The sequence below is a fragment of the Numida meleagris genome, chromosome 1 (genome assembly GCF_002078875.1).
Source record: "Numida meleagris isolate 19003 breed g44 Domestic line chromosome 1, NumMel1.0, whole genome shotgun sequence".
NCBI lineage: Eukaryota > Metazoa > Chordata > Aves > Galliformes > Numididae > Numida > Numida meleagris.
In genome coordinates, this window is record NC_034409.1 from 49642467 (window position 1) to 49655144 (window position 12678).

The 12678-nt window shown below is 38.7% G+C and overlaps 1 protein-coding gene across 1 annotated transcript in view; it reads right to left on the reverse strand.

The window, feature by feature from the left end:
- The window catches only part of GUCY2C (guanylate cyclase 2C), a 44499-nt gene that overhangs the window by 8171 nt on the left and 23650 nt on the right, over window positions 1–12678 (reverse strand). Inside the window, exons 16-20 of the mRNA XM_021384434.1 lie at window positions 12285–12371; window positions 7933–8065; window positions 5961–6098; window positions 2947–3035; window positions 1189–1280 (exon numbers count right to left, since the gene is read on the reverse strand). Of these exons, the coding sequence (XP_021240109.1) occupies window positions 1189–1280; window positions 2947–3035; window positions 5961–6098; window positions 7933–8065; window positions 12285–12371 (539 nt within the window). The remainder of the gene's footprint in view (window positions 1–1188; window positions 1281–2946; window positions 3036–5960; window positions 6099–7932; window positions 8066–12284; window positions 12372–12678) is intronic.

Genomic DNA, 12678 nt, shown 5'->3' on the forward strand with positions numbered 1-12678 from the left:
ATTTCTATGGAAATTTTAGGAAGAAAGACTGAGACAATTTTGCGGCTACCTCTGTGGAAGTCAGAACAATTCAATACAACAATTAGTCCATTAGTTAGTTTTGGTCACAAGATCCAGCGGATTTCAGTCAGAAGCATAATTGCTGGAAATAGAAGCACAGTAACATGGGCTACTCATAACCCATTTGTCTCAGTAGTCTGAAAGTAGATGGAGCCAGACTGACTGGAAATGTCAGACTATTGTTCTTTTTTAACCAGACTTTAAAGCCACTCTTACTTTAGACAAGTCTTCCTGTCACAGATGCACCGAGACCCCTTAAACACCTTGTTGCATGTGGCAAGAGGCAATCTCCATCCTCTTGTAGGATTGAGGCTTAGGAAATGAACAAGCTACCTCTTTCCATTCATCTGCAGCATGATTCACTCAATTCATACACTTGGTTTTGCATAGTGTAGTTTTCCTTCTGCCCATGTAAAGTGTAAAGTAATGTGAGTTAGTATTGGATGATGAGAGTTTTAAAAACTGGGAAGCTATTTCCAAAGAGTGATTAAAAGCTCACTGTTTGGACATCTAACTAATCAATTCAGACTAAACTCTGTAGGAACAATGTAGCAGTAGCCAGGTGAAAGGTCTGTATAACCTTGTAGGTTTTATTCAATTATGGCTTTTATTATCCCGCAACTTTATGGCTACAAAACGCCATAATTAACTGCTATGATGAGGTACAACCCAACACTTTTAGGCAGCTCAACTTGGGACGTCTAGATGGTTATTTATGGCACAACTCAGCTCATCCAAACTTTCTAATCATCCTCCAAACATTTATGTGCCTTTATTTCCCGAAACTTAGACAACGTGACTCACTATCCAACTCCTGCCTAGAGACAGGAGGTGAATTATTTGAATGGCTTCAATCTCTAATTATCCAGCTTGCTACTTTCACAATGTACCAATTTGAGGTATGGTGATCATCTCACCCTCATTCAGCTAATACATGCATAGCTGCACATGTTCACACGTGTACATGCACATATGCATGTGCTCACCTACTTTTGTGGCAAAGAACAAATCAAAGTGAAGACACTAATTGGACCGTATTAACATCAGCTTACATACTTAAAAATACAAGCTTTCTAGCACCCAGGAGGAGTTTGGAGCAACTTGAAAAAATGAGCCCCAGATGCTCACCTGAATATTTTAGCCAGAATATTCTCAATTTTCTTAAAGTCAGGTCTTTTCTCTGGATCTTCCTCCCAGCAGCTCTTCACTAGTGTATATACCTTCAAATGAAAATTGAAGTCCAACTGAGTAGTGCGAATAGAAGGATAATAGAGCTAAATAGCACTAGTTCATCAGGGCATTTCCAGTTACTCTTGATAAGCAACATATTGACATGTGTGACTAACTGTTATGAATCTATGGTTGGGACATTCATTGCAGGCATCTGAAACTTAACTCTGTGGTGGCTAGTGACATGATCTTCAGTTGAATTTGCAATATGTAAAAGAAAGGCAAGTAAATGGATCTCATCTTGCAACTGGTGCCAGGTAGTGTTACTGACATGTCAGTAAATGCTGTGGTAATTATATTTCCAGAACTCTGAGTTTGGGAATTTTCTGAAACTAGTGACTCAGCCAGAAATAATGGAGTTCATCAACTGAATATGCTGATGTCTGCAATACGGACCTCTACACCTGAGCAAGAAGTCCTAGGGGCATATAATAAATGGAAACAGGTAAATTTGAGATGTCATTCATGCCATCTTAAAGAAGAGATCAAAAGAGTAGCACCATGTAACTGTCAATTTTTTTTCCAGTGACTATGGAGTAAGTAGATATGTGCATTGCAGATATCTAAAGCTACCTGAGGCAAATCCCACTTGTAGTTTTGTTTAAAAGGTAGGTACTTGTGTCTGGCATAGCCACCCTGGGTAACATTTGTAATCAGTAGAGAGAAAGGCATCTTGATCTAAAAATATAAAATAGGTCCAAATAGTCATATGGATGAGTATTTTCTTATCAGATGTAAAAGGGACCTGTGGTGGCTAGGTCAGAATGAGATACACAGCTTGTAGATGTCTGAAGATAGGTGAGATGAATCCTCTGTGAAATGTGTTGCACTGCCACCAGTTCCCCTGAGATATTATACTTTGTGATCCTCATGCATTATTTAAAGTTCACATATCAGTTTAGCACCCTGGAATAATACCAGATTTCAAAAGACACACCACTGTAATACAAAGATAAGTAAGCACTACTACTTGAGAGTACTTTCAAAAGATAATGATAGTCCTTCCCTGAATTATTGCAACACAGTGTCTTTGTGAGTATATGGTACACTGGATCAGAAAACTGATCCATCCCAGATCCTTTCCTATGCAGATCAGACTGCTACTTTCCCACACATAGATATACAACCCTCACTACATGATGATATGTAATTTTTCATATATCAGTATAACACTCTCCTTATGGCATAGCTAGCTGTTCTCAGCCCTAAGACTATACGAAACTAAGTAAGCACATGTTCCCTTTTTATTTTATGACCTCTTTTGACTCAGACAAACTGAATATAGTTGTTTGTGAATTCTAGAGAGACAGGGGAGCATTGTTTGATACATTTGCCTTTTTTCAAGACAAGCAATTTCATGAAAAGTTCAACGTCATGAAGGATCTACTTTTAACATGTTTTAGTTTTTAAACCCATCACTAGGAGAAAACTAAAGAGTTGCTGCATGGAATACACTAAAGAAGGAAGAGAAAATTTCATTAGTGTTGTTTCACTTCACTAGTAACAACTACAGAATACCGTTTCTTCCCATGAGGTTAAGGCATTTGGCATAAAATGTGCATAGCTTTCATCCTCTTGTGATCAGGAGCGCTAGTTTGGCCAGGACTTCTACCCTTCACGTAAAAAAAAAAATGGCTTTGTTAATGATTAGCTTACTTCCATCTCTCTTTCTCCCACTGTTTCTAAGGATAGGTCTGGTCGGAAAGGCTTCACTCCTTTGTCATTCTCCACTCTGTAAAGTTTCTCTAAAGAAAGAAAAAAAGATGCAAAGTTTAATTAAAGGGAAAAAAAAAGCATAGGAAGAACATTCCTTGTGGATAGCATCCTATGATGTGTTAGAAGCTACTGTTCAAACAAAAGCTTGAAGGTGGTTCCCTTCTCTTTGATGTGAATTTCAGCTCTGGAGCTTTTCTGAAAATATGGTATAAGATTGTAACAGGCTGGCTGGCTTGAATGCCCCTGAAAGCAAAATGAATAGGGATATACTTGAGTATTTATTGGTCATGGTAGACATGGTTATGGCATCCTCCCAAATGAACATCCGGTATTATTAGTGTGCCTCTCAGCATGAAGTATAGCTATAGTAAAAAAACTATGTGAGAAGCCCACTAGAATATTACAACATGATCAAACACATGGAGACCTACAATTCTCTCCAGATCAGTTAAAATCATCCTCCAGATGCCCAACTTCCTTAAAACTAAGCTATTAATATGTATGGTATAAAAACATCCAGTTTGTTAGCTCATTTGTACTCACATTCATGAAACCCATTCTATGAAAGTTACCTGGATTCTGAATACATCAGAATGCAGACTGCATTTGCAAAAAATTTAAAGAGCTAAAGCAAAAAAAAAAAAAAAAATGCTCTCTCAAGAGCTTCAGAGGGAGAGAGTACCAAAAGAGAAGGACTTTTTGACCTCTACGGAAGAGAGAGAAGTTGTAAGTGTGAAACATACTTATTAATGATGTTTGATTATATTTTGCCAAAGGAAGCATCTAATGAGATGAGGAAGATTTGTCATCCTGATGGTATGTACATGTCTAGAGTAGCTAGGGATGCCAAGCATGCCCACTATGCATGATGACCCTAAAAAAAAAAAAAAGCAGTAGCTTATGGTGCAGAAATTACAGACAAGAGAAGGAGTAGGAGACTTTGTTTAAGGGTCGCTCAAATTGGAAAGCCCAAATCCTGTGAGCGAAGAGACAGAAGAACCTGTGTAAGTCTCATGAATGCAAGAGGAATGTGATAGATTTCCAAGCTGCGTATACACCTGAAAGACTAAGTAAAACCAATTATTAGCAACACTGCAATTAGCCAGTGGCAAGAAGTAGTAGAGCATGGAGCATGAGTTGTACATTCACTCATTACAAGATTTCAGTCTTGAGAGTGAATGAAGTGTTTCTGCAAAAGAGTAGAGCAACAGCTGGTCTAACAGCTGTCTCACAAGGAAGTAGAAGGGAAGGAGTATAACCTAGTTACTTCTATACATTAGAAATACAGTTCTGTATGCCCATCATCTTTGTGGGATTTCTTTTCACTCAGTAATATTATTGTACACTAAGTTGATCAATATTTGTTTGCATTTTGAAATAATTAGCTCACTGAGTACTTGAAAATTTAGCTTAATTTTCCCAATTGTGGATGGAGGCTGGGTATAGGCTTCATTAAACATCTCTTAAATCTGAACACAGTCCTTGCTGCTGCCTGTGAAGACCTGGAGAAGTGGTTATATCAGTCATCCTGAAATATCCATATCGCATCTTCTAACTTGCAGAATTTAATTTCTGATAGCCTAGCTACTGAAAGACTTTCACAGGACACTTAAATGTATGTAACATGCATCAGGGACATTTCCTTGCCCATTATCATTGACTCTAATTTTGCATTCTTTTCCCTCTTTTTAACTTAGATATTTGTAAATTAATGATCATGTCAGGTCTGAACTACTCTTTCCCCAAACTAGATGATGATACAAACAAAATTCAAAGACATTTGAGTAAGTATGGTGTACTCTCTTGCTGCCTTGTCTTGTCTAATGAATGAATCCTGATGTTTTAATGATGAGCCACTTCAACAAAATATAATAACTCATTCCTTTCCATTGCATTAAATCTGAATCTAAAATTCTTGTATTCATGATGATTTCGGCTCTCTCTTCCCAAAGATAAGGAGTACAAGGATTTTTATTTTCTCTACCCTGTCTTATTTGCATGCAGTTCAGGGGACCATCTGTCACACAGCACAAAGACTGAATAGTTTTGTCAAAGGGGAACAGGTATTTCTAATCTCTCCTACATCCACTTATATATTAAAGAGCTGATGATGTGAAATACTGTATTTCCTTGGATAAGAGCACAAATTTGCAATAACGTAAGATGATGAGCCTGGCCTAGATGTTATTCTCAAATGTTACTCAGGAAAGGAGCTGATAGGCTGGCTAGCTGCTGCTCTAGATGTTTTAGCAAATGTCAAGCAGATCTTTCAGAATGACTCAGAGATAAAGGCAGTGTTTAAACTTGTTGTTGGTAACTGTCACTAGGAAAATCTCAAACCTGAATGCCTTTATGGTGGTTATAACATAGTAATATAAAATAATGCATGGGATTATGGGCACTGGTATTGTCTGTGCTGTTATCCATTCAAAAACAATGTCACAAAATAGGGTTTAATGGATGAATTGTGTGAGGAGATTCTTTTTCTGACAGAAGATAAACTACTAAAATTAATTTGACAGGCTGGAACAAGGTCCGAATTGCCAACTTTTAAATGTCATGTCATGCTGCTGAGTTTTTGTTGTTCTCTTTTGACATTGCTGATTTGTGATGCCCAGTGTGAGTGAACTACTATATGTTTTGCACAACCTTTTGTAGCCTTAAATGTCACAGTAAATCTAGGCAGCTTTTGTATAAGGTTAACTTCTATAACACTGTGGCAGAGGTGGGATGGAGAGGAGAAAGGGCAAGAAAACTCAGTAAAAACCCAATTTACAGGAATATTGCCTCCACAATGATATCCTTCAAACATGCTCGTTGTTCATCACACAGTGAAAGAAGTACTGGTTCATGCACCTAGCAGAGAAAGCACTTTTCGCAAAAACCTGTGGATGTGCTACTTACAGCTATAGCATTGGAGAAGGCTGCAGTGGAGGAGAAAATTGTGGATTTACCTTTGGTGTCTTGACAGTGTCTGGTGTAGAAGGTCTCTCTGCGTAGGATGATTTCTTGGGCAATGATCCCATAGCTGTACACATCACCCTTCTGAGATACATCAGCATGACGGAGATGCTCAGGAGCTGTCCACAGGTCTGAAAATCCAGATGACAGTGGGGAAAAAAGGTAAATGGGTACAGGAGAAAAGTAATTGAAAAGGGTAATCCTTCTCAAAAGCATCCATTGGCCATTTTCCATTTATTCTTTTCATACAAAACACAGAGTTCACTGGTACTGTTTATTTCCTCCTTTAGTAGTTATTTGGAGAAGCAAGAAGCTGACATCAATGCAGGTTAGATAAACCTATGATGCGGTAATCTGCAATTGGCTGGGATTTGGTAACAATACTAGTTTTCACTGTTGGTGCAGACCCTCACACCTCCAGAAAAGTTATGTTTCTTGGCAATCAACTTGCTCCTCTTAGCTAACTCACATGGACTTCTTAGAAATAGCCCATGCATCTGTATAAGACCAAGGAATGCCAGTGCTATGAAAAATACATGCAGAGGCATAAATTCTGGAACCATATGCATGGAGTCTGTTATTCAAGATGTCATATGAGAAGGCTTTAATATTTCCTGGTAGCCTTGGTATCGTGACTCTACAGAAGTAATCTCCAAGTGCTTTTGAGCTTGACATAAATGCTATTTGCGTGTAACCACTTTCTTTCTACAGAAATTATTATTCTGTACTTCTAAGTCACCAAGCCCCACTGTACTTCAAGACTAGAATACTGCCATGGTATGACAGTTTTATATGACATGCTGATGATGTATCATAACAGACAGATTGTGACCCTGAAAACAGTGTTATGATATCAGGCTGCAACATCCACAATGAATCTGTAGATATCTTGTGAACCAGTAAGTTTTATTCAAGGAAAGAAGCCTAGGGGGCAGAAATTTTAAGGCTGATTGCCAAAGTATTTAAGAGCAGCATAAGAAGATAAATTCATTAAAATTAAATCATAATATAAATTCAAGTGCAACACATGCAAAATTATGAATTAACAGAACATTTTCATTTAATGCAAGTTTCTTACTCTTCTTATGTTCTCATTGCTACTCTTGAGTATGTTTGTGTCTCAGTTTCAAATTTTTCTCTCAATCCATTTGCAACCACAGGTTCTTCTCAGATAATATACAACAGTCTTGTACTTACTAAACTCCAAACTCTGCTAAACAGATTCAGATGACATGATTCCAGAAGGGCTTATCTTTGCACTCAAGATCAAGTAGAAAGGAGAAGATGTGTAGAAAGGAATGCTCTGTTCTACAGAATTGTCCTACGATTATTAGATGAAATAGAAAATGTAACCAAAAGCTGCGAAAATTAACCTGAGCTCATTGAACAGATATTGTTATATTCCTACCAAAGGAATGAAAAACACTGTTATCATTACATATCATTACTAATTTTTAAGGATGATTACAGTCACAAGTGTTAATATTTAAATTAAATTACACAGCACTGTAATAACACATGTAACTGATCAATGACAAGTACCCAGTGGTACTTTTCTCCTTTTTCTTTCTTCACACAAGTCCACTATTACTGCTTATGGGAGCTTTTTGCATGAAGCCCTATGGGAGCTTTTTGCATGAAGCCCTTGGATCCTGAAAATACTTACTGCATCTCTCTCACAAGGGAAGTCTCCTTGTTTATCCAAATATAATTTTAAAATTTATCTTCCATTTCCTTCTCACCAACACTGCCTAATTTCTTTCTCCACTTGCTAATAATTTTTATTGTGTTACTTATGAAAGTTTTCATATATAATTTGTACGATGGCTGCTACATGAAACAAAGTTGTACTGTATGTTTTGTACTGTGTACAAGATGTCATTAGGCCCTACTATACTATGAATATAAGAAAATTCCACTGGGTTGGAAAGCATGAAGGACAGTCTAACTGGGTATTGTTTTTACCTTTCCTTTGAGGCAGAATTGAATTACAGCCAAAATCAGTGATCTTCACAACCATGCGATTGTCCACTACACAGTTTGTGGATTTGAGTCGACCATGGACTTCTGTTTTGCTTGAGTGCAGGTAAGACATTCCCTGTGGTTGACAAGACAAGACTATAAATGAGACTCTCCGCTGTTACTAGAGTCAAAGAGAATATGAAGTGTTAGCATAATATGTGTCTAAGTAATTAAATTGCGTTTATCAACAATTCTCTGTCATGGAAGGAGAGAAGAAGTATTTCATAGAGAAGAATTTCCAAGATCATAGAAGCAGTCAGTGTTAAGAAATGAGGATGGATTATTAGAAGGATCATGTCTTGACTAATGATCATCTTTCCTGTTGGTTAACAAATTCCTGAAAGCACATCTTGGGTTTTGATGAGATTAGATCACCACTAGGGCATTAGAGAAGTTTGTTTCCTCCTCCAGAAGCATTGATTTCATTTGTGATAAATACTTTTTTGTTAAATCTAGTACAGATTTGTGGGAACGTCAAACAAAAAAATGTCTCCAACTGCATATATAACCAATGGTTACCAAAGATGAGAATAACTGCTCTTTACGTCTGATCATCTTTGAAGATTACCAGTCACCAGAAATTTCATTCAGAAACATTTCAGTAGATCATTCCCAGCAGTCCAGCATGGGGTTAAGGCAGATTAGATGATACACTATTACTTACATAAGGCAAGTGATCAGACTAGAGAGTCCTAAAGGTCACTTCTGACCCGACTGTTAATGGCCTTCTCTGCACTAGTGAATACGTATTGATTATCCATGAGCTAAACTAGGAACTGAGCACAATGAGGACTGGCCAATATAGTTTCAGCTGTATTTCCTGAGATTCATGAGTCTCCTGACTCACAACACACACACACATACAAAGGTGTGTAGTTTGATATTTTTTACTTACTACCTCTGAATTTTGTTCATTTAGTACAAGACAATCAAATGTGGTATAATACATGACAAGTGGCCAGCACTGACGAATAGCAGGAAAAGAACATTAGTAAGTAGGTGTAAACTGAGGAAGAGTGTACGTGTGCTAATTTATATTTTCCTGCTATTATTTATTCTGTTTCATTTCTCTCTCCTACAATATTTTAGCTCACGTCTACTTTTAGCCTGTTGCTGGTTGCTTTTCTTCATATAGTCCTCCTCTCTGTAATTCAGTATAAAAGGCATAATCTACATACGTTGCTCTAAAAGTAATGCCTCCTATTTATTTGCATGGAAACTACAACAGATAAAAAGAGCAGAATAACACTATTTGATAAAGCAAATTATCAGCTATAAGACAGAACTTTTCAATATAGTTACCACCACTAGCAATGCATTTTCACCAGCAATGAACAAGAGCCTGCATGTCATGCTTGTAAAAATCTGCACCAGTGGAGGTGACCCACTGTTGCTGTTGCCACCACTGAAACACACCACCCACCACCTCACTGTGCTCACATCTACTGTTTGGTCTCCATCAGTGTTCAGCAAGCATCAGCGAATGGCAGTGGGTGCCATTGTTCCCCACGGAGGAATTCAATGACACACCTTTGCTTCATATGCACTTCCATGTCAGGTGCCATTTTGTCAGACTGCCCCTCTGCTGCCATCTGTCACATGGCAACGAAATGTAACAGAATATTAATGGGAAGGTTCAACCTCTACTGCCATACAACCAAAGTCTGCTTCTGACACTGTGGGCCAACATGATAAAATAGGAGGCATTACTTTCAAAGCAGCCTTTGTATAATCTGTGGAAGTGAGAACGGGTATGTTTTATCTGTTTAGTTTCTTCTGTGAATGGTCTTCCTCTGAAATTCCTACAAGTGCAACTCAATCTCCTAGATGGTAACTGATAGACTTTAATCTGGGTTACAGAGTTTATGTGGGCAGGCATACGCTATATGACATACTGGGTTTTTGCCTCTTCTGTACCTTTTTCTCCTTGGGAATTGACCAGTAAGTGCTGCAAGAGATCACTGAGACATGAGCTGAGTTAGGGGCACAGAACCTGTATGTCTGAGACAAGCAGTATGCAACAGATGCAATCCCTTGAGAATGTGGTTAGACTGGTTATCCTGGGCCTGTCTAGACCCTGCCAGAATTTACAGAGACTGTGTGCACACTATATCCAAGGAAAATGTTTCTTGATTAAGCAGTTTTTATCATGCAGCCCTACTGACATTATCCAGGATGTTTTGCTTGCTCCAGGGCCTATTTCCTCCAGCTGTGCCTTCTTCCTTCTCCTGCTTATATCATCCAGGAAATATACCCCCTTGCTATAGCAGAATTCCTAATCAGTTTCAGCATCAAATTATAGGCAAAGGTAATTTTGATTTCCTTATACCAGAGCTTCCTTGTTAACAGTTTCTGAAGAAACAAGTCTCACAGATGTGCCTGATAATATTTTCCTCTTTCCTTCTAACCATCCTTTATACCTACCTGAAAACAAAAAACAGCCTGAAGAGCTGTTAGAGGGCTTGAGAAGAGCATGTGCTGGGGTGAGGGGAACAGGAGCTGAAGGGTCATGATGTGATTTAAGTAAAGCAAGAAGACATTCAAGCGGGAAGCTGCAGTTAGTGAAAAGCAGTACAGGAAGTGCACAATAATGTCTAGGTCCCAGAGACTCCACCACAGCATCAGGTGGAGAGGAGGCAGGAGAAGGAGAGGTTGGCAGATCATCCAAATGGCAATTTATAGTCATATATTCCTAAGTTCAAGTTTTCAGGAAGGTTTTTTGAACCAACTCTAACATTGCTAATATAGTAATGCTCTGGAGCTGTTCCACAGAATGGACACAGTGTTCCATCCATCCCCAGACCCCATGTCCTCCTTACCAATGGTGCGGTGAACAAATGGTTCTGAAGTCCTGGTCACACCTAGTGTAGTCACTGGGCATTTGGTCACTCCCTTCAGAGGGATTGCAGTTTTCCACGTCTTTCATACATAGAGCCACTACCTATCAGCATTTTCTTAGGTAATATCTGAATGTGAACCGCAAAGGGTTAAAAAACACCCTGCTCTTTTGATATCCTAAAAGGAAGGGAAATCACACTGCTGCTATTTAAAATGAAGCTTAATGCTGAACACTAACTGAACCTGAAAGTCATTAAGAAGGCCAACAAGCCGTGACAATTTGGATTAAAGGAGGTTCTAATAAAGAGCAAGATTTTCAATATCTCTTTAGAACAGATGGAGTGGAGTCATACATCATGGAGACCAAGGCAGAACTGAAGTGTGTAGGGAAATGGAAAAACTTCCAGCAACAGTTGTACACTAGCAAAAAGTGCTCTGGATTACCTGCAGGGATACAATTTGTGGATCTGGGGTTGTTTGGTCTGGAGAAGAGGCAGCTCAGGGGAGACCTTATCACTCTCTGTAACTACCTGAAGGGAGACTGTAGTGAGCTGGGGGTCAGCCTCTTCTCTTGTGTAACTAGTGATAGGACCAGAGGGAATGGCCTCAAGTTGGGCCAGGGGAGATTCAAGCTGGATGTTAGGAAATACTACGTTTCCAAAAGAGTGGTCAGGCGCTGGAATGGGCTGCCCAGGGACATGGTGGAGTCACCAACCCTGGAGGTGTTCAAGGAACGTTTAGATGTTGTGTTGAGGGACATGGTCTAGTGAGAACTATTGGTGATAGGTGGATGGTTGGACTGGATGATCTTGTAGGTCTTTTCCAAACTTGGTGATTCTATGATTCTATGAATGTATGTGAATTACAAAGTTTCCTTATCTACCAGCTAATCAGATGCAAGTCCATAGCATAGAACAGAATTTGCTTTATTATGTATTTCTGTTTGTCCCTCTCTAGCTGACTGAAATGGGTAGTCCTAGTGAGAAATGAGTCTCACTAGAGAGTGGGAAAATCAAGATGCAAAATAAACAGAGCTTGTTTAGGAAAAGAAGTTGATCTTGTTTTTGGATACAAATTGAAATAATTCCATCATTTTGAAAGACCATAGCTTTCCATCACAAGTCTTGCCTGAGGCCAGAAAACACAGTCTGTTTTACAGGGCTCATGACTGCCCAGGCCCTACTAATCAGAGCCACAGTCATCAAACTGTAACCCTTTGATCTTTGGGTCACATTTCTTTTGGTGCATATTTTATTATTCATATATACCCCAAAGCCAAATCTGTCCCCTGTTTAATCCTTCAGTTTGAGAGCCACAGGCTTTTCTTAAGGAAGAGTGGAAGGGCATCCAGCTCTATCAAGGAAAGGGAAAAACTGCAGTAGCTGTTTTTCTCCAAAGGATCCATATTGCAAGTAAGGAGAGGCTGATTAATATTGAATGGTCAGCAGCACACTTACCTTGGCAATATCGTACATGACAGAGATTTTAAATTCCCAGTCCATGAATGTGCCATCAGGATAGGAGATTTTATCATTTAAAACATCCTGCAAGGGAAGAAAAAAGATTCTAATCTGCATCAGGGAAAAAGTAGAAGCTGAGATCTGAGTATTGCATAGCCTTTCAACCAGGGACTGAGTAAGTCAGACCTGCCTATTAGGAATACATGCACTAGAGCACAAGTTGACTCAGAAGACAGAGAATATTATATATATTTTAGGTTTACAGAGAACTAGAAAAGTGAGGACTCCAGAAAAGAAGGGTTTTGTGTAATTGAAGTAAATTGTGTATGTGCTCTTAAAGCCAAAGTAAGTCTAATAAAGCTGTGACAGAAATGGATAAGGTATATAAGAG